Below are 22,404 nucleotides of genomic sequence, written 5' to 3' on the forward strand. Positions count from 1 at the left end.
TAAAGTTAATAAAACCCTTTGCAAATATTAAAATAGATAGAAAGTATTAAAATGGTTACTTTATCGACATTTAAAATTCAAGTGAATTCAATTCAAAATGCATTTAAATATCTGCTCTTCTAATTCTATTTCTTCCTTGCACATCATACAGGAAATGATCGATTAGAACTATTATATCTCAATCTTGATCTACACTTTTTTAGTCATCGTGTTTATGCATGACAAAGTCGTCTATTCTTGAATAAAATGATCCACTGCCTTCAACGCTTCTCTCTTTCTCTCTCTCTCTCTCTCAACGATACGAATCTCTCAACCATTGTCCTACATTATTATAATATCGGCGTCAGACATCCTGTTTGACATGACACGGCTCGATTCGGGCGCGCATTAATTATCATCGACGTGCTGCCGATAAACGACAGATAATAGCATCGCCTACATAAGCAGCACGCGATCGGGAACAGGAACACGTAGGATGCTTTTTTTCGTCAACGCTTTTCTTTCGCCTTGACATTTCGTAGACATTCCTGAGCGCACTTTTACAATTAAGTTAATAAACCAGATTGTCTGAATCTCATAAATATAAATGCCAGATACCACAAGCAAGCATTCTCTTTCATTATGTTATATAAACAAAATAATAGTTTCATATAAAATTTGCACATTTTTGTTATTACGGGCATAATATGTTATGTACACAATTTTGTACATTCTTAAAGTCTCCGAATAGGTCAAAATATGCATTGTGCGTCCAAACCACCCCCCAAGGCTGTCCTTGCGTTAAAGAATCACTACGAGAACAAAGCGGAATGTTTCTCTCTTTCGAGCAACAAAGTACTCTTACTCTCGTAACTAAGCATCTGCGAATAATTAGGTGCAGCGTAGTATTACTCATAAACGTCTTTCTCGAGGGCTCGTCATTTCAGCGGGATGCGTCGCAGCATGCATGCACGCACACGCTATATTTATCGTGACAAGCGGACGGATGCGTAATAGAAGCGCCGCGAGACTGTCTCATTAATTAAACATAAAATTGGCGGGGATTTTCTTCGGCTGTTCCATCCGCGAAAACGAAAGCGAAAGGCCGAATTGACACGGTGAGGAGATCGTTTCGAAGGATAACCGGCTTATATGTATACTTAGCGATATCGATGTTATGCAACTGCACCAGTTGGACAAATTGAACATGAATTTTAATAAGTCTCGAGCAGTACTTGTTCTCTTTTTTATGCATATTTATGCAACAAATGACCATTACGCGAAGTATAAACGGCATAATGGAAGTAAAAGTAAATGATTCTCTCTCTCAACGATACGAATCTCTCAACCATTGTCCTACATTATTATAATATCGGCGTCAGACATCCTGTTTGACATGACACGGCTCGATTCGGGCGCGCATTAATTATCATCGACGTGCTGCCGATAAACGACAGATAATAGCATCGCCTACATAAGCAGCACGCGATCGGGAACAGGAACACGTAGGATGCTTTTTTTCGTCAACGCTTTTCTTTCGCCTTGACATTTCGTAGACATTCCTGAGCGCACTTTTACAATTAAGTTAATAAACCAGATTGTCTGAATCTCATAAATATAAATGCCAGATACCACAAGCAAGCATTCTCTTTCATTATGTTATATAAACAAAATAATAGTTTCATATAAAATTTGCACATTTTTGTTATTACGGGCATAATATGTTATGTACACAATTTTGTACATTCTTAAAGTCTCCGAATAGGTCAAAATATGCATTGTGCGTCCAAACCACCCCCCAAGGCTGTCCTTGCGTTAAAGAATCACTACGAGAACAAAGCGGAATGTTTCTCTCTTTCGAGCAACAAAGTACTCTTACTCTCGTAACTAAGCATCTGCGAATAATTAGGTGCAGCGTAGTATTACTCATAAACGTCTTTCTCGAGGGCTCGTCATTTCAGCGGGATGCGTCGCAGCATGCATGCACGCACACGCTATATTTATCGTGACAAGCGGACGGATGCGTAATAGAAGCGCCGCGAGACTGTCTCATTAATTAAACATAAAATTGGCGGGGATTTTCTTCGGCTGTTCCATCCGCGAAAACGAAAGCGAAAGGCCGAATTGACACGGTGAGGAGATCGTTTCGAAGGATAACCGGCTTATATGTATACTTAGCGATATCGATGTTATGCAACTGCACCAGTTGGACAAATTGAACATGAATTTTAATAAGTCTCGAGCAGTACTTGTTCTCTTTTTTATGCATATTTATGCAACAAATGACCATTACGCGAAGTATAAACGGCATAATGGAAGTAAAAGTAAATGATGTGAAGTGTCGAAGTAAATGATAAATTACACCGTAAATAAAATCATTGTTTTCCTCCGTACAATTTTTTGCAATCTTTATCCATAACGCAGTAATATATCTTATAACTTTATAATTAAAAAAATAATGCTATTATATTCTTATTGTTTTTATGAACAAAAGTATTAATAAGTATCCAACAAGTTGTTATGAGCAAAAAATTATAAATTGATTTTATATTTCGGTAGAAAAGATTGAACAATGAGTTATGAGACTGCACATTGACAGTAAAAAAAATATTTTCTTTCATGTCTGACACACAAAGATCCACGATGAATCCGCGGAAAGACGACGTCTGGGTTACGTTGCGTTACGTGCTTCGAGCTCGCCTATTTAATCATACGGCGCTATCGCGGCGGCAGGATCGCAAGAGCGAGAGTTTACCTTGAAATAGCACGATGACGTGCGCAATTAAAATGTGCGCGAACGGGTGCAATTCCGCGCGACAGCTGCACCCGTTGGTGCGCTAAAGGGAGGACGTGAACCGTGAGGAAAACGAAGGAGAATAATGGTCGGGGCAACCGTAGGGAGGCAGAGGAGAATGTTGACCAGCCGCAACGCTAAAAATATATGGACGTAAAGCGATGACTCCGCGCCTCCCCTACATCCGCTGCCGAATCCGCTTTTACCCTCGAAATTACTCGACGTACCTCTGACAGGAATTTTTGGCACGCGTGCAAAGCGGGCGACACAAGGGAAGAAAATTCCGCAACCTTAGCCTCGAATAGCTGTTCTCAGTACGTAAGTCCTCAAATATAGTACGGTGGTAACTCTAAAGAAATCTCCATAGGAGCAGTGAAAAATGATCACTTGTTTACTCAACGCATTTATCTGCACCATAAATTAAGATGCTGCATATCAGAAATGTTACTATATCATAGATATGTCTCTTATCTTGAATTCAAAGTTCTTTCTATAAATAATGACCAAATATTTCTTAAAATTAAGATATAAATTCTACAAATTGTGTGAGCAATCTTGGAAGAATAAATTTAAATTATTTCTAACACAAAAAACTTGTCAGAAAAAAAGATGTTTTTTTTATTCCAAAAACCCTGCAATAAACAGAAATAACTATCTCGATGTAATCGCCAATATTAACGTAAAGAAGAGAAAGAGAGAGAGATCATAAAATATTTCCATGACAGTTTTTTAATTAAAACGTGAATTTTTTAATTGTTTCGAATGTAATCCTAAATGTAGTCTTGGCAAATGAAATTAATGTGTCACTATCGTATGACTAATAACGATATATTGCAAATTTCCGCGCAACATAGAATAGCACGAATTGAGCGTGCATACTTAACTTTAAAAAAGCGTATGTAGTGCCCCCCGTTACGTAAAAGCATTCGCGACATACACTCATTTGCCAGCTCTCGCGTGTGTTTCCTGAAAGAGTGCGGTCTCGAAAGAAGTATGTTAAGATTGAAAACTCGTTCGCGCGACGGCAGGTAACGAGCAATTTGCTCCAAAAGGTTGATTAATATAATAAAAACTAAGCTATACGCCCACGACGCAATTAATGCAGTTACGTACACGCGTAAGATGCAGCGAGATGTAACGCAGTTTCACATTTTTGCTCGCAGCGGGATAACTCACATAAATCACATGAGTCACGTGTGAGTCGTTGCATAATTCGAAATTACGTTGGACCGCAGAAAGTAATTGTGTAACGTATCGATAATACCGGACGAGCATCACACGATGCAACCGATCGGCGTTTTCGCCCGTTATTAGATCGTAATTATATATATTACGGAGGCGTATATTTAAAGACGCGCCGCCGGCAAGCGCGTGGAATATTAAATGCAAATTATGAATTTTTACAAAGTTGTGGATTCCGCGCGTGTATTATTTCCACGAGATTACAATCATTACACTGGATTAGAATTTTCCCGATAATAAAGGAAATTATTTTTTATCTTATTCAAATTAATAATAAATTATGAATTAATAGTCGCGTTTAAATATAACAAAAAGCTAATAATATTCTAAAAGATTTGAACAAAATATTTAATCTACAAAGTTTTTTATTTATAAAAAAACTTTTCTTATTTATAAATTCAAATGCAACTGATTATTGCACAAAATAATTTTGTATTTGTAATTTTAATTTTTACATAGTTCATTAATATTACATGGCTACTCTGGAAATGTCTTTTTATGCATATCAGCTATCAGCACAAGCATCGAAAAGATCGATGAATAATTTGCGATCGAAGCAAACAAACGAATAAAATGACATTTGGAATATTTGACGTTCACTTTTACCCGTAACACATATCGTGTCTCTGGCTATCGATTAGCCGAGAATTCAAAGGACATACTCATATTTTATCCGATGCAAATTTCGCAAAGTTCGAAATCCGGAGCCGAACTGATTGCCGACTGGAGTTTTCTTTCCTGCTAGTAAATTTGTCCGAAACAAAACCTGTTATCGGATGCGCGCTGGTCCAGCATACCAAGTTTTGTTTTGCTTCGTCGCATTATTTCGTTCGATAGACACGTACCAGAACTGTATATGGATGGATTCGCGGAAGCTAAGACCTATCGTATAACCGTAGAGGAGCGGATACGTGAGCTAAAGTGAACGCGATTCGATTACTCCAAGCTCTCCTGTACCGTCAGCTTCCATTTCTCGCTATCGGTCGTTATTCGTGCAACTTCGTAATGGTCCCCCATGATAAAAAATAAAAATACAAAAATTGCACTACGGTGCGTGCATCATGGAGCAGAGTGAAAGTCGCGCACATAGATAAATTATATAAAACTATAAATAGCTATAGATAAGTATATGATATACATTGTAAAAGAAATTATTATAAAGTGCATCGCTGATAAAGAATATTAATAATGTACACTGAGAAAAAAAAGTTGTTAACTTGACTAAATGCGTTCAACTGATTATCATTTTTTTAATTGAAATATTTAAGTACTTAAGTCAAATACGTCATGTTAGATTTAATATGTCGTATTTAATTTAAATACTTAAATATTTCAATTAGAGAAATAATAATTAGTTGAACGCATTTAATCAAGTTAACAACTTTTTTTTCTCAGTGTATAAAGATATCGTTTCTTAAGAATTTTTCATTATTTACTTTTTTAAATAAATATTGCTTATAAATATATTAGACTTCTCTTCATATATGAAGAAACAAGCATGAGTAACTACGCTGAAGTAACGCGATATATGTGTTTTTTTCGATTTTTATCTTCATACATGATTCAACAAAATATCTGCAACGTGCGATTTGTAGTGATGTTACTTTGATATCGGATAATATTCTCGAATAACCGTGATGGATTATTCGCGAAGGTCACAACGGAATCACGTCTCACATATTTCTTAGTAAGGAAGCGCGTATCTGATAGACGAGTTTTTGCGAAATCGAAAGTCCAAATGCTAAATAATGGAAAATAGTTTTTTCTCAACTTATTGCATCGGTAAGGAAAAGTCGGTTTCCTTTGGAAACATCGAAACGCTCGATCTGCGAAACGTGTCGATAAACTTCTTAGTTCAATATTAGCAATTTATAGAGTAATATCAAGGAAATGAGACGCACACACACAGCTCGTAATACTTAGCGAACAAGAAAGAAACCGTACGTCGCTATACCTGTGTAAGCTTTCTCCTGATCAATCATCCTTCCGACCTAATTCACGTAATCCATTGTCTTCGTTCATTCTCGCAAGACGCTTTTTTTGTGGAAGAAAAATTCAGGCAAAAACAATGTACAAAAAACTAATAATTTCGTCTATTGTGAATAGAAATCGACACAGACACGCGCACACATCCATCATTTTCGTTACATCATTTCGAACTTTCAGGCAGCATTATGTTGAGATTGCATGTTTTCCATTAATGTACAGTCGTACTTTTGTCGAGGACATTAAACCGGGCGCATTTGCTTTATCACTATTTTGCGTCATGCATCCATGTAGAAACGGATGCGAGATTACTCCCGTTGCCGATAATTGCCATGAGTGAACATGCATGACTGATACTTCGAAACGAGATTTTCATGTTTTTTTAAAACTCAGACTCCATATAGAGGAAAATGTAAAATCCAACATAATCTTGCACTGTGTACTTAAAAAATTTTATAACATGATATTTTTAAACATACATCTGGGATCACTAATTGTAAAAGGAATTTAAAAATGGGAATTATGTGCACCAAACAGTCTATAAAAATTTTAAATGTATATATACATATATACAATATATCAGACATGTAATTTCGAATTTCTTATTTTCTTCGAGATATTGAGGGTTAAGAGGACAGAGCAAGATAACAAAACATATTAAGGTCGGAAGTCACAAAAGTGCAACGAAGAAACCTTTTTAGCGTATACTATATAAACGCGCCATCAACAATTACGTCACATTGATACAAATGCATCGTGATATATTTGAGATGTATAAAAATATATTATGTATTATAAACACACAAATACTATAATGTAAAAAAATTTTAATTCAAAAGATTCAAGTATATCTTATTATAAAATTAAATATGGTGTCAAATATATCGCATAAACAGAAATTTTATACAAAACACAACAACGTAAAGCATTGTAAAAGCATTACACGCTGCCATGATCGTGGATGCGTAAGAACATTTTTCTCATAGTCATTTCAAACGAAAAACTGAGAGTGGTTTCAAACTGAATCGGAATGTTAGACCGGTCCTAGAAGCAACACATTATTTTCCTTCGGCCACGAGAAACCACTTCATTGGTCCATTAACATTCCACGGATGCGTGGCCCGCGATTTCGTCGGCCGGATTTGCATAAAGTTCCGCAGGATCCCCGATGCTGGCATCGTGTACCAGAATAAACGGCGATAAGCTTACACACGTTGATGACCATTTCATTGGTTTAGTAACCTGGGGTCTTTACATATACAGCGGTTATTCTGTTCGGCTGAACACCTATTCTTGTTCGTTTAATTTTTATTCCCCCCGTCTCCTCGCGCTTTAAATATATTTAAAAAATTTTGTACGATAATGTGAGCTTAATACAAGAACTGTCAATCGCTCATTGGATCTAAGTGGAACATTCTAATTATAGAAAAAATTTAATTCAATCAACCGAAAGTAAGCAATCTATTAACAACCGAGAAAAGCTACGAGATTAAAATTGCCAAATGTGCTATTTGTTTATTCTTAAATAAATATATTATCTTACTTATCTATCTCACTTACTATCTATAAATAAATCTAGTTATGATATTTGCATGTGATATTATCACGAATTGTAATGGCAGATCAAAATCGTTTTATTAATCGCGTGCAATTATTTCAGCAGCACATATAGCCTAAAATACTATACATACGATAGCACAGTATATTAATTGTGTAGTTTTAAATAGGCTAACAACAACTGGAAAAGAATACATGCTCCATTCCACGGAAGGCACGCACGGCAGATAATAAGAGTGTCAATACGTAACTAAACAAATGAATTTTATTTCGCAACTTTGATAAGCAAACGTATCTTTTTTCACGTCAGCGCGTAAATGGCAAACAAACATCATGACGTGCGAAAACCAAGAAAGTGCGAACGTTATATAATCCTACACGATTCTGCGAAATATGAACTTTATATTTTTAGATCGGGACAATATGGTCTCTGAAAAACAGCTCACCATCCCGTGACGTCATGCATAATTTTATAAAACTGAAGAACCTGTTTCTGCTGATCGTATGCGGATTGTACGATATAATGCGTAATAAGAAAGAAATAGTATATGGCAAAGCATACACTATCAATGCAATAATACTATGTTGCTACATTATAATAATTTTGTTTCAATTAGTTTTATAATTCAACGTATTTTTTTTTTTTTTTATATTTACCATTGACGAATAAAACCGAGGGATAAAGTTCCAAATAGGTGAACCCTCCGATTTTTTTGAAACTACACTATTTTTTGTATTTTTTAACGCTGATTACAAATATGATAATGAAAATTTGCCAAAGTCATTTTCAAGGTCAAAACTAAAAAAAACTGAAAAAATATAACTTTTTAAATATTATTTCGATAAATATTGATGTAAGAAAAAAATGTGTCAAATAAAAGTTGTAGTTCTTGTAAAAATACATCATTTATGTTCTATACATTTTTTGCGTAAAACTGAAAGTTTTCGAGAAAATCGATGTTAAAGACTAAAAACGGCGGGTAAAGTTCCGAAAAGTGCTCACCTCTGATTTTTTTGAAACTCAGTATTCTTACGTATTTTGATGCACTGATTACGAATATCATAATGAAAATTGGTGCATCTCTCATTTTCATAGTAAAAATCATGAAAAACCCATAACAATTTTAGATCTTACAGAGAAAAACATTTTATGTCCTATTAATTTTTACCGTACGATAGTTTTCAACAAAAACGATGGAATCTAAATCTTATATCTGTTCTCCCATCTAAGCATGTACTTTGCAGTACATATACGATTCCACATGGGTTTACAACTTTCCACGTAGAGCGAGGTTCCACGCAAACCTATTTGTCTAGTTTTTCGGTAGTGGAGCCCCCCGCAGGGGGGCGGAACCCACTGTTTCCACGCATACACTTTTTCACGCGAAGCCAGGTTCCACATGGGTTTGCAACTTTCCACGCAGAGCGAAGTTCCACGCAAACCTATTTGTCTAGTTTTTCGGTAGTGGAGCCCCCCGCAGAAGGGCGGAACCCACTGTTTCCACGCATACACTTTTTCACGCGAAGCCAGGTTCCACATGGGTTTGCAACTTTCCACGCAGAGCGAAGTTCCACGCAAACCTATTTGTCTAGTTTTTCGGTAGTGGAGCCCCCCGCAGGGGGGCGGAACCCATTGTTTCCACGCATACACTTTTTCACGCGAAGCCAGGTTCCACATGGGTTTGCAACTTTCCACGCAGAGCGAAGTTCCACGCAAACCTATTTGTCTAGTTTTTCGGTAGTGGAGCCCCCCGCAGGGGGGCGGAACCCATTGTTTCCACGCATACACTTTTTCACGCGAAGCCAGGTTCCACATGGGTTTGCAACTTTCCACGCAGAGCGAAGTTCCACGCAAACCTATTTGTCTAGTTTCTCGGTAGTGGAGCCCCCCGCAGGGGGGCGGAACCCATTGTTTCCACGCATACACTTTTTCACGCGAAGCCAGGTTCCACATGGGTTTGCAACTTTCCACGCAGAGCGAAGTTCCACGCAAACCTATTTGTCTAGTTTCTCGGTAGTGGAGCCCCCCGCAGGGGGGCGGAACCCACTGTTTCCACGCATACACTTTTCCACGCGAAGCGAGGTTCCACATGGGTTTGCAACTTTCCACGCAGAGCGAAGTTCCACGCAAACCTATTTGTCTAGTTTCTCGGTAGTGGAGCCCCCCGCAGGGGGGCGGAACCCACTGTTTCCACGCATACACTTTTCCACGCGAAGCGAGGTTCCACATGGGTTTGCAACTTTCCACGCAGAGCGAAGTTCCACGCAAACCTATTTGTCTAGTTTCTCGGTAGTGGAGCCCCCCGCAGGGGGGCGGAACCCACTGTTTCCACGCATACACTTTTCCACGCGAAGCGAGGTTCGCGTGGAAAAGTGTATGCGTGGAAACAGTGGGTTCCGCCCCCCTGCGGGGGGCTCCACTACCGAAAAACTAGACAAATAGGTTTGCGTGGAACCTCGCTCTACGTGGAAAGTTGTAAACCCATGTGGAATCGTATATGTACTGCAAAGTACATGCTTAGATGGGAGAACAGATATAAGATTTAGATTCCATCGTTTTTGTTGAAAACTATCGTACGGTAAAAATTAATAGGACATAAAATGTTTTTCTCTGTAAGATCTAAAATTGTTATGGGTTTTTCATGATTTTCACTATGAAAATGAGAGATGCACCAATTTTCATTATGATATTCGTAATCAGTGCATCAAAATACGTAAGAATACTGAGTTTCAAAAAAATCAGAGGTGAGCACTTTTCGGAACTTCACCTGCCGTTTTTATTCTTTAACATCGATTTTCTCGAAAACTTTCAGTTTTACGCAAAAAATGTATAGAACATAAATGATGTATTTTTACAAGAACTACAACTTTTATTTGACACATTTTTTTCTTACATCAATATTTATCGAAATAATATTTAAAAAGTTATATTTTTTCAGTTTTTTTGAGTTTTGACCTTGAAAATGACCTTGTCGCAAATTTTCATTATCATATTCGTAATCAGCGTTCAAAAATACAAAAAATAGTGTAGTTTCAAAAAAATCGGAGGGTTCACCTATTCGGAACTCCACCCAAACTGAGATTTATCGTCGCTGTATCATGTTATATGCAGTTATGTAAATGTATACAAAAATTATCTGTGATATTCAAGATAAAATTCTGAAATATAGATAATTCAAGACGTAAACGAACCAGTAAAATATCGATTAAGATAGCAATCATCATAATCGGAACGTTGGCATATTTAGATAATAATTACGGTATTCTTGGTAAAAAAAAAACAAACACAGTCCCAAAGAATTATTTTCATTCCAGATAAAAGTACGACAAGTAAGAAAATATTTATCGGCATCGTAACTTTATTGCGTCTAGTTATATCTGATGCGTGAAAATTTCAATATAGTATACACGGTGGCAGGAAAACACACACACACACACACACCTTTCCACAACATTTCTTTACAAATGCGGGCACTATCGGGATATGCTTTTAATGCCTCGCGCTTACCGACTATACGCAAGAAACGACGTTTCGCAATGCAGACCTTATTAGCAACATTAACATACTCGTCGGCGATAAGAGACGCATGCCAATGCAGGTAACAAACTTAAGGTCAGTCGTTTTAAACCACTGATCGGCTCTTTAGCATCTCCGGCGTATTTACGAGTCCGCGATTCACCCACGCATAGATTCAAGTACACGTATCCCGTAAAGCAGGTATTATGTCAGGTCAAAATCGAAAACGTACATATGATCGCGTGTGTAGAAGACGCAGACGCGTCAGCCACACCATAAACTCTAGAAATCATGACACTCGCCAACGCATCGACATAAGACCGGTGCACGAGAGACGATTCGTTATCTCCGACATGCATTTCTTGATACCACGGAATGTCAAAAATCACCCGCGAAAGATGAAATAACGTTTCGCCAATTGGAATGCGAAACGCAATATATTGGTGCAGACAAATACATTTTCGAATCGATATGGTTCGCTTGATTTCTGTACGAAGACCTACATAAAAAATAATTTCCCGTTACGGCTTATTTATCGGGTCGTCTAACACGATGACTACGATTATTAATTATCGCGATAAACACATTTTGCTGAAGAAGTATTTAACGATAATGTGTGTTGATTAAAAAAAAAAATTCTGTTTTTCTTTAATAATTTACCGCAATAAAACAAGTAGATTCGTTGAAACAAGTTTGCTTTCCATAAAAATTTAATTAATGCCTGCTAATATCGAGGTCTGATAATTATGCATTAAATAAATTAAAGGAACAGAAGCATCTACGATCACGACGATCGGGACGACACGCGAGAGAATTAAAATATGTAAGAGGTTAATGGATGCACAATCGCGAACATTTTGCAACACGCGCAACCAATACTCATCCCTTCCCATGCAGAAATTCAAGTGCACATTCTGAGACGGTTGCTAGCAGAGCACGTTCATGTCAAGCGCAAGACGAGCGCTCGCGCACGTCAAGTCAGTCGCGCCAGGTAAGTTCTCCCTCACTCACTCAGATCGAGGCGCTCGCCAACGCAAATACCCGAAGGAGCTTTGCGCAACAGACGAGATCGATCCGCATCTAAATACCATCTCGGCCGTGTGAGTGTATCTTAAAGGGGAACGCAGATCGCGATTCGCGAACAATTCGCGCGGGAGAGAACGAGCGATGCGCATCTTTTCGCGACCAAGTTGCGCGATATATCGCCGTTTATTCGTACCTGGAAAATGCACTTTCTGAATAGCGCGTCTCTACATATCTCGGAAACGATTCGCCGGAAATAATGCGTCTCGACTTGCCATTCAGCCAGCCAGAGAAACAGATTCGAAACGCCCGAGCGCAACAAGACAGTCTTGCATTTTCTTAAATCATCTGAGAAGCAAGAGATGCCACTCGGGTTATTCAAACGCGCGGTAAAGCATTCTCTCGTGTTTCGAGTAGAACACGCTCGATCGCGGAAGTCTCGCAAAACTTCGACGACAATATTTCATCATCAGGCGAGTCGCTCCGTCGCGAACGTTTATCCTGTAAAATATGTCGTTATTTCTTTTTATCCAAAACCGGCAAGCCAATTATCTCCGAGTTACTCGCAGCGGATTATTAATAATCGCGAGCCGTCCGGTAAGACGAGTTCTAAGTACTCACACACATTGATCATAACTCGCTAATAATTACCATCTGTTACACAGATCGCGGAAAAATAACATATCAAATTATCGATGCCACTAAAAGGAAGATTTTTTTTACTATTTTATAAAAGTTTCAAATCTTAGAATTTTTGGGAAACCTTACTAAAGTATTTAATATCTTATTAAATATATAATTAAAAATATATGCGAAAAAAATATTTTAAATTTAATTAAACTTTTATTAAAAACAAAATTAAAAATTAACAAATGTTTTAATTCATGTACGATAAAGAAAATAGTAATAATAAGAAAATATTATTTACATATTATTTTCCTGCATATATTATTATCTATGTAGAAAATGGTATCATTTTTTTTAATATATTTATTTATCAATGTGCGAAAAGTGCGAAAATTATAGCCTTTGCGAACCGATAGCTCATTAATGAAATTCTTAACAGCCTGACTCGGATGTCTTAAAAATTTCACTCACTTTTAATCTGGGTACCGAGGCCGATCTGCCGTTGATTCTTCTGCGTCTCAAGATTCTTGCCCGCTCGCGATCCCTCCGAGTGCACCTGATATCTTGTCGGGGTACCAGGCCGGTTTGAGGCGCGTCCTCGAGGGATCGCACTCCGAGCAGGACGCAGCCTTCATCCTCGCAAACGCCCGCCACGGAGCTACCGCAGTTCCGCATTCCATCCGCACCCGCGTCGCTCGTTATCGTGCACTGCGATAGGTCCTCGATGGACCTTGAGGACGTTTTCGCGCCGGGCCGATGCCTCTTCCGCTCGATCACAAAGGACGAGGCTCGTCTGCGCCGCGCGAGATCAATCTGCGGCGTGACGACACGCCTAGCTATCAATTGCTCCGTCTTCGTCACGAATTCCTGCGATCTACTGCTCGACCGCGATTCAGTTCTGGAACGATATCTGGTCGTCTGAATCCCATCAATGACGTCGCGACTCGACGAGGACGCGCTCTGTTCTAAGGACGAGGTCTCGAAGCGGACTTGTTCTTCGATGTCACTAATCCTTCTCGCTGAATCATTTTGATTCTCGCGCGATCGCTCTTCGATTCTCGAGGAATCGCTCGTGGAAATCTGCTCGCCAGTCTCTGGCGCGGAGGCGGTCCTCCTCAAAGCGCGTCCTCGTGCCTCTATCTTGGAGGACACCTGGATCGATCGCGTCAAAGTATCGCGATATTGCGGATTCACCACTGTCGTATGTCCGTCCTCCTCCACCGTATTCTCGCGATTAACAATCTCGTCCGACGCTTTCCACGTCGTCCTGTCAATCTCTCGAGTCAGGATAAAACTCGCGCTTCTTCCCTTAAACGCGTGAACGTCGTAAAGTCTCCGCGAGGGACCCTTCCAGGATTGATTCTTACGGAATTCCCGCGGCTTCTCCGGAGGCTCGGATACGCCGATCTTCTTCAGGATACCCGGCGGCGCGATGCGCTTATCGACCTCCAGCGTCGTCGCACACTCGTCGCCCTCGCGACGCTCCAAATCGTCGTTACCGTCGTCGACTCGTCGTTTCTCGGATCGCGACGACGTCTCGCATGCTCCATCGACGTCGACGCACTGACGTACGGAGATCAGACGGCAGCCGCCGCCGCCGTCCCCACTATCCTCCTCGGTGATATACATCCGAAATAACTAGGCGTCGCGCGTCATCGTCGCGACATTTTATCGCGAAACTGGACGCACCATCTTCCTTCTTTTGGATAAAAAAATTGCCAACTATTCGGGATCTCTCATGTTACACCCCCCTTACCCTGAATGGGTGGATGGTGATCTCGTAATCTGCCGAAATATTGTATATTTGCACGGAGTTTCGCAGAAAATTTGCAAAGATCTGCAAGATTCGAGGAACAAAATCGAAATCTCTCTGCGTCGTCCGTGATAAATATTATTTATGACGGGCTTTCGGGAAATTTCTTATACCGTATTTTTCCTTGGTCTCGGTTTCAAGCTTCGAACGTCAGCGGTGGACGTTGCCATATGCTCAGGCTATTAATTAACGTCTCGCCGAGACGTCTCGTTTCAGCCGTTTGAACGATCTTCTTTATAATTAATCGGGAGAAAAGCATACCTTTTAATATCATTTCTGCTATAATGTAACAGGTTGTCTTTTTGCATAAATAATGTACGGAATTAAAAATTCAAGTCTTGAGAATAAGGTCGTATATAAATTACAATTTGTTGCTTTCCCAAAAGTAATTAGCGACCATTTCTTTTCTTTTTTTTCAGGGTATATGATATAATATATGCTATTCTCTGTCTCCATGTTTATTTTACTTTTACCGTTAATATATCTTGATCAGAGAATGCAAAAGATTGTTAATAAAAAAATAGTATAATTAGAAAGAATCAGATACTTTACTTAATTATTCACGGTAGCTTCCCTTGAAACGAAAATTTCGCAGCATTTTTGAATCTTGAAATATAATGACGTTCGGATTCTCGTCCGTTATGTTCGCGGATACGTCCGTCAGAATGACAACCGTTTTTACATGCGACGTACAAATTCTCATTGGAATTCGTACAACGTCGAGTTATATACGCAAAAGAGAAATACTTGCTAAGTGCTTTCAAACGTAAATTAAAGAGAATAGTTTCTTCGCTTTTTACGATTAGTAGATAAGTATGCAACAGCATTGAAATTTTTCACGATAAAATAAAGACCTTGAAGATCTTTTCCTAAAATCGAAAATCTTTTCATAGAATAAAAAATAAAAAATTTGCGCGTTACAAATTCATAATATTTCATTTTTCATAGACAATTGGCTTTTGCATATTTTGCGTGGAAACATTTACGTGGCAGATATTTCGCTTAACATACCTTATCCACTCGAAGATAGCCAGACTTAATGAAGGAAAGCAATATTTGACAGTTCAATATAATTATAGCCGGAATTCTAAATTTAGCGAGAAAGCTCCTGGGTAAAGCAATTTGCCGGTGAGTATCAGCACGCTCGATCGATCTTCAAGAGTAAGTATCGCTCGTGCAAGCGAGATATCAAGGGAGACAGTGCGTGCTACGTCATGCGTAATTGTATTACCGTAATTAGTGCTCGTTAGATCCCTCGCGACGTTATCTATCACAACGTTGACGTTCCGCCGTAGTGAAAAAAATCACTATTATAAGATACTCTGTTAAAACGTATCTTACAAATGAAACCCCACTTGTGAATCAAATTGACTCAAGTAAGATGAAAGATAAAAAGATCGACGAAATTCATCCAAGGGAAAGGAGGAAATGCAAATCTTACGTAATACAATTTTTACAAATAAGATTTGCACACATCAACACACCGTCATCCATTTGATTGTCGCACTCACATAAGAGTCTCCGCCGAATAAAACATTTCACATATCATTAATTACAACATTGCTTTTTTTATCGTGTTCTTGTATTCAAGGTGAACCAATCTTCGGGGGTTTAAAAATCCATCTGCATCCCCTATCGTAATTTTTTGCGCACCGCCAAGAAATTTTCCATTTTCTTTTTCAATTTTTATCTCGATCAATCACCAACAATAAACGGGAGAGGGCAGGGGGTTAGCGCACTCCTGGCTTAGCGTAGGTCAGACACGCGCGAGCGGAAAAAGAGACGCACAGGCGTCGAGCGCCGTTGGCCTACTGCGCCGGCACCTAATCCCATAGAGCCGGCACGGCGCGATACAGCACGCCGTATGCACAGTGCGCGAGCGCATGTACATGCACACATACAAATACCATCATCGTTACGCAAACATACGTACGTATACACGCAAATACGCGACACCACCAACGTACACGCCAACATACTTCCATTCCGTTCCATTCCATTCGAGTCGCGCACCTCACGTCTAAACTCTCACCGGTGTTCGGATCTCTCGCCACGCCACGCTGCGCTGGTTTCATGTCTCTTTCATGGTATGTGCACGCGTGCAATATATGTGAGTGTGTGTGTGTATATTGACGCTTCGCCGCCGCCGACGTCAGGATCCAATCGGGGACCGATTGCCAGCACTCTTGCGGCCTGGAATGCCTTTTCCTTTCGGAAACCAGCTCGGATCACGGACCGGTTACGTGTTCTTGTATTCAAGGTGAACCAATCTCGATGAATCAAGAGACGAAGATGTCTTCGGGGGTTTAAAAATCCATCTGCATCCCCTATCGTAATTTTTTGCGCACCGCCAAGAAATTTTCCATTTTCTTTTTCAATTTTTATCTCGATCAATCACCAACAATAAACGGGAGAGGGCAGGGGGTTAGCGCACTCCTGGCTTAGCGTAGGTCAGACACGCGCGAGCGGAAAAAGAGACGCACAGGCGTCGAGCGCCGTTGGCCTACTGCGCCGGCACCTAATCCCATAGAGCCGGCACGGCGCGATACAGCACGCCGTATGCACAGTGCGCGAGCGCATGTACATGCACACATACAAATACCATCATCGTTACGCAAACATACGTACGTATACACGCAAATACGCGACACCACCAACGTACACGCCAACATACTTCCATTCCGTTCCATTCCATTCGAGTCGCGCACCTCACGTCTAAACTCTCACCGGTGTTCGGATCTCTCGGCACGCCACGCTGCGCTGGTTTCATGTCTCTTTCATGGTATGTGCACGCGTGCAATATATGTGAGTGTGTGTGTGTATATTGACGCTTCGCCGCCGCCGACGTCAGGATCCAATCGGGGACCGATTGCCAGCACTCTTGCGGCCTGGAATGCCTTTTCCTTTCGGAAACCAGCTCGGATCACGGACCGGTTACGACCGCGATACTACACGCACGGCAGAGAATTATTGGGAATTATCGAAAATTGATACTAGAACGGGGGAAGGGTCCAAAATGGGCACCCCCCGGAGGTGCGGATAATGCGGAGGAGTTCGTGCGAAAGTATCGCTCGTTGAGACTGCGTTCTTAGGAAATGTAGACATCTAGAAATCGCACCAAAAAAAAAACGACATTCCTTTAGATTTCGATTTTTATATAAGTTTTTCATAAAATTCTAGATGCTCTTTTTCCTGATTAATATTTGCTATGATTGATAGAGATATCTAAGAAAATTAAAATGTTTTAAAGTCTCATTCTTTTCCTTGTTTTATAATATTCCTTATTTTATTGATTTTAGGAAAAATATTGGTCAAGCTTTAAAGAATATTAACTATATTAATTATATTCTATGCTAACGCAAAAAAAATATTATACCATATCTTTGTCCCCTCTGCTTCCTTCTTATATAAATCACATTAATATATTTAAGAAATAAGTTCAATTATATCTACTTTCTATATGCTGTTTTAATTAAATACGTGTGTTTCAGAATTATATAAAATTCAAATTATAGCACAGTATTTTTAGTTACGATGTGTCTTTTTCGCATACATAATCAAGAAATCCCAATATCATCTCGAAGAAAGTGTCTTGCATGGTTCGTTAATAAAGGTAGTATGCTTTTGCGAAAACATCGCGGATAAAGACCTTGTAGACATAATTTTCCATTCATGGGTATTTGCATTCGGTGTAAAGTTTCACTTTATGATACATACATATTTGCAGTCATTATTGAACAGTCACATCTATTATCTTTTTGCTTAATTTTTTTCTTACAATTAGTTAACCACGTCGAAGGGAGAAGATGTCATACAATTTATCGAGTTCAAAGGATATCTCTTTTAATCTATTTTCTTTAGAATAATTTATTCGCGATGATATCTTTTTTGCATGATATCAAATATTTCTCGACATAATAATAATAATAAAATTTACTTGTGATGGAAATGAAAATCATCAGACATAATTAGCTTTCAAGATATTTATATCTGTATCATATTCCGAGAGACACACTCGATGCGAAAGATTTATGGTCGTATATAGTTACATTCGCGCAATTTTTGTTCCTATATTAATTATTTTGTTGCTGATATTAAATATCTCTACAAAAACTCACATACATTCTCAAATAATAAATAATTGTAATAACAATGATAAAATTGCAAGTTATTGCAAATTTAGTCAATATCCCGATCTAATAAAAAGAAACGTAATCGAATTAAAGTTGACCCAATCATTTTCAAGTTTTTAATCACCATCTGAAAGACGCATTTTCTCGGAAAAAAAAATTTCAAAATTTCGAGATATTAGTTTACGACACGCGCGTGCCCCCAACTCGCGAACATTTATCGCGATACCACTAACTTGACATTGTACAAAAAATGTATAGATTTTTTAATATTTTCATCGATGTATGCCTATGATAAAAGGCTTCCGCATAAGAACTTATACATATGTGCACTCTCCAAATGCAGAGCCGCAGCGAATGCTCGCACGTGCCGCGTGCGCAAATCTGTTTACGCACGTGCTGACAGGATTTTATTAATTGTTCGGTGCAGACCGCCCATTCGCTTTGACACGTGATCTCACGATGTTGTACCCTAGGATCATATATGTCACCATTAATTATAGCACGCGCAAACATATCGACCAGTCCGTTTGGATAACGAGCTCGTGAGAAAAAATCGCTATATACTGAATTATCGTAAATTTCACGGTAATAATAATCGTTCTTAATTAGCGTGCTCATTATCTGCTTCGTTAAAATATAAAATATGAAAATAATTGGAAGCTTTGATGAGAGTAAATATTTCGATACGGATTTTGTTTTAATAAAATCATTAAAAATTTATTAACCTATTAAAATTAATTTTCTTAAGTTAGTTTAAATGTATATGTGTATATGTATGTCCATTATCTTGATAACTTTAATAAATTTGAATTAAAAATACGTTTAAATAATTATAATAAGAATTATATATATACGAAATACAATGGGGGATATTAAATATAACAATTATTCTTTTTTCTATATATTTTTAATGATGTAAAAATTAAATAGCGGTTAATTATAAAAAATCTCATAACTAGTTCGTTCCATAGGTTTTCGCATAACCGTCAATAGCCGAAAAAACACTTTTCGGTACATTTGAAATTGGTTATTAACTGGTTTATTTCAAAACCTATGGAGCAAACTACAATCACTTTGATCTCATTTGAAAGATAATTTAATTCCGAACAAAAAGTTTCCTATAAACATGTGTTGAAAAATTTTTCCTTAAAAAGTTAACGCCCAAAAACCTCTAAAACCTTGGTTATTTTTTACATTTTTACAAATATCAGGAAAAGTATCCGTCTTTTAACAAAAAGTACCGAAACAAAAGTTGTAGAGAATTAAATTATCTTTCAAATGAGATCAAAGTTATTGTAGTTCCTTCCATAGGTTTTAAAATAAACCAGTTTATAACCACTTTCAAATGTACCGAAAAATGTTTTTTCGGCTATTGACGGTTATTCGAAAACCTATGGAACGAACTATTGTATAATGATTTGATATGTTAATTTTAATTTAATTTTAAATCTTGATATTTTTATTATTTGTTTCTTTTTGCTTCCTCATAGAGGAAGCTTTGTTTTTTATTGAACAAAAAGTTTCCTATAAACATGGGTTGAAAAATTTTTCCTTAAAAAGTTAGCGCCCAAAAACCTCTAAAATCACGGTTATTTTTTACATTTTTTCAAATATTAGGGAAAGTATGCGTTTTTCAAACAAAAGTACGGAAACAAAAGTTGTAGAGAATTAAATTATCTTTCAAATGAGATCAAAGTTATTGTATTGGATTGAACGAAAAGTTCGTGCCGTTTTTTCGGTCTTCACCTCTTAGTAAAAAACGGAACGAACTTTCCGTTTAACCCAATAAAATTATATAAAAAATATGATCAAGAGATAATAAGTGTATTCGTTTGCGAGTTGATGGACGATCATGTGTTCAGAGAAATTTATGCTTTCGTATAGTCGTGCAACAACTCATCCGCGAAATGTAATAAGTCTCGTCTAACCTAATTAATTAATTTTAACTTTTTGCATTGCGCCGTAAATTTTGGTTTAGTCACCCGATAAATAAAGAAATTTATATGCGGATCTGTTTAAAATTATGATAATTAACTATGCAATTTCACAACGTGCAACGGATGAATGGATGCTGAGATCACTTGAGTTAATCTGTTGTTGAGCGCATTTTTCTCCGCGGGTATCTGATTCTAGTATATGAAACTCGGTTCGTTAATTTTCTCTCATGCTATCTGACGAAAAAAACAGGAGATCCTGAAACTGCTGTCTCGTCCTTGAATCGATCACGTTGATGGATGCGATACGATGCAACGGAAACAAGAATCTGCTTGGTATTTCAATGTCAGAGCTTGTGGATTATCGTGTGATACCTGATGCGGCAGTAAAAAAGAAACGTATCCGCATTAATCGAGTTTTATCATTAAAACCATCTCACGTACTTCGATACATATAACTGTACGGCGGCATATACCTGCGACATATTGATTTCGCGCATTATAACGGACTTCTTGAACGTGCGTTTCGTATGACCATCGACGTATGTAAGTTTTTGTCGATTTTTTATGGAATTCAAATATCTCTCTTGTAACCGTAAAAAAATATTTTAAAATCCCAAACAAGAATTTAGAATTTGATCTATCAAATCTATCTAAAAAAATGAATGTGTAAAAAATATTATAAATAAAATAAAATCAGAAAAATCCAGAATTTTGTGAATGCTTCACAAAAGGACAAAACAATAGTAAACGATTAAGACAATTAAAACAAGTTCATTTAGTATAATGCAAGAGTGAATGTGAGAGTGTGTGTGTGTGTGTGTGTGTATTCGCGAAGGAAACTAAAGGGAGCATCGGACGGCCCCTCGCACGAACAAGAATCCCACGAGATATCCTACTATCAGTAACTCCACTCGACGCTTCAGCAGTCGGAGAGCCGCTAACACAATCAATTTACACAGAATACAAAATATGGAGAAATAGAATAAATTTTAAACAGTATATGTACTTTTCGGAGCTTTTTTATATAAAAGTTACATATCTATAGATGTTCCAAAAGGAGAAAGTGCGTGGATAATTATACAAGGAACTAGTTGTTTATCTTTTGGTATGTGTTTACGCTCGTTATGTTCACTTTTATTTCAGGAAGACGATCAACACCCAGCGTGGAAAAAAATACTTAGAGTCGCACGGTGTGTTAATAGTTCCTTTTTTGCTAAAACAACGCTATACCGCATTCCTTGATCAAGCTAACGAGGCGTTCGAGTACAATTCTCTCGGTGGCACACAGGCCGGATTATACGAACCGCTTTCATCGCAAGTATGCGGCATTGTGTATGCGTAAACATATGTTACGCAGATGCCGCATTATTTCTTCGAGTTAATAAACTCGTGTCATCGATTGCACCGACTTCAACGCCCTTGAGCGAATCCATAAACGCTCAGCGTTCCCATTACGATCTCGCGCATATGCAACTACGAATGCAAATGTAGTCTACATCGCGTTCTCAGACCTCGATTACAGACATCGATCATATCGGTGATCATTGCTTTCTATGCACGGATTATAGTGATTGACAGTTGATCTTGATTATCTTTGCACTAAGAAAGGCCTGCGTAAGAAGGGTTTAAATGCGGAACGAATCAACCATCTATATGTAAATAAAATTGTTTTTCAATTTAAAAATGATGTTTAAAGATTAAATGGAGCTTTAAGGCAGTATTTGCTGCATAAAAGTAAAAAATAACAATAGATAATAAAAAAATTCTCGCCTTATTAATATTAATATATCTTTACA

General features: G+C 38.2%; 2 protein-coding genes across 2 annotated transcripts in view; both read right to left on the minus strand.

The window, feature by feature from the left end:
* LOC115232743 overlaps positions 1-16,720 on the minus strand; it is a 28,425-nt gene extending 11,705 nt beyond the window's left edge. Inside the window, exon 1 of the mRNA XM_029802804.1 lies at positions 13,197-16,720. Coding sequence (XP_029658664.1) covers positions 13,197-14,354 — 1,158 coding nt within the window. The 5' untranslated portion in view covers positions 14,355-16,720. The remainder of the gene's footprint in view (positions 1-13,196) is intronic.
* LOC115232741 (puratrophin-1-like) overlaps positions 1-22,404 on the minus strand; it is a 244,851-nt gene that overhangs the window by 17,850 nt on the left and 204,597 nt on the right. The gene's annotated exons all lie outside the window — the stretch shown is intronic.

This window comes from Formica exsecta, unplaced genomic scaffold (genome assembly GCF_003651465.1).
Source record: "Formica exsecta isolate Colony F162 unplaced genomic scaffold, ASM365146v1 scaffold15, whole genome shotgun sequence".
Classification (NCBI taxonomy): domain Eukaryota; kingdom Metazoa; phylum Arthropoda; class Insecta; order Hymenoptera; family Formicidae; genus Formica; species Formica exsecta.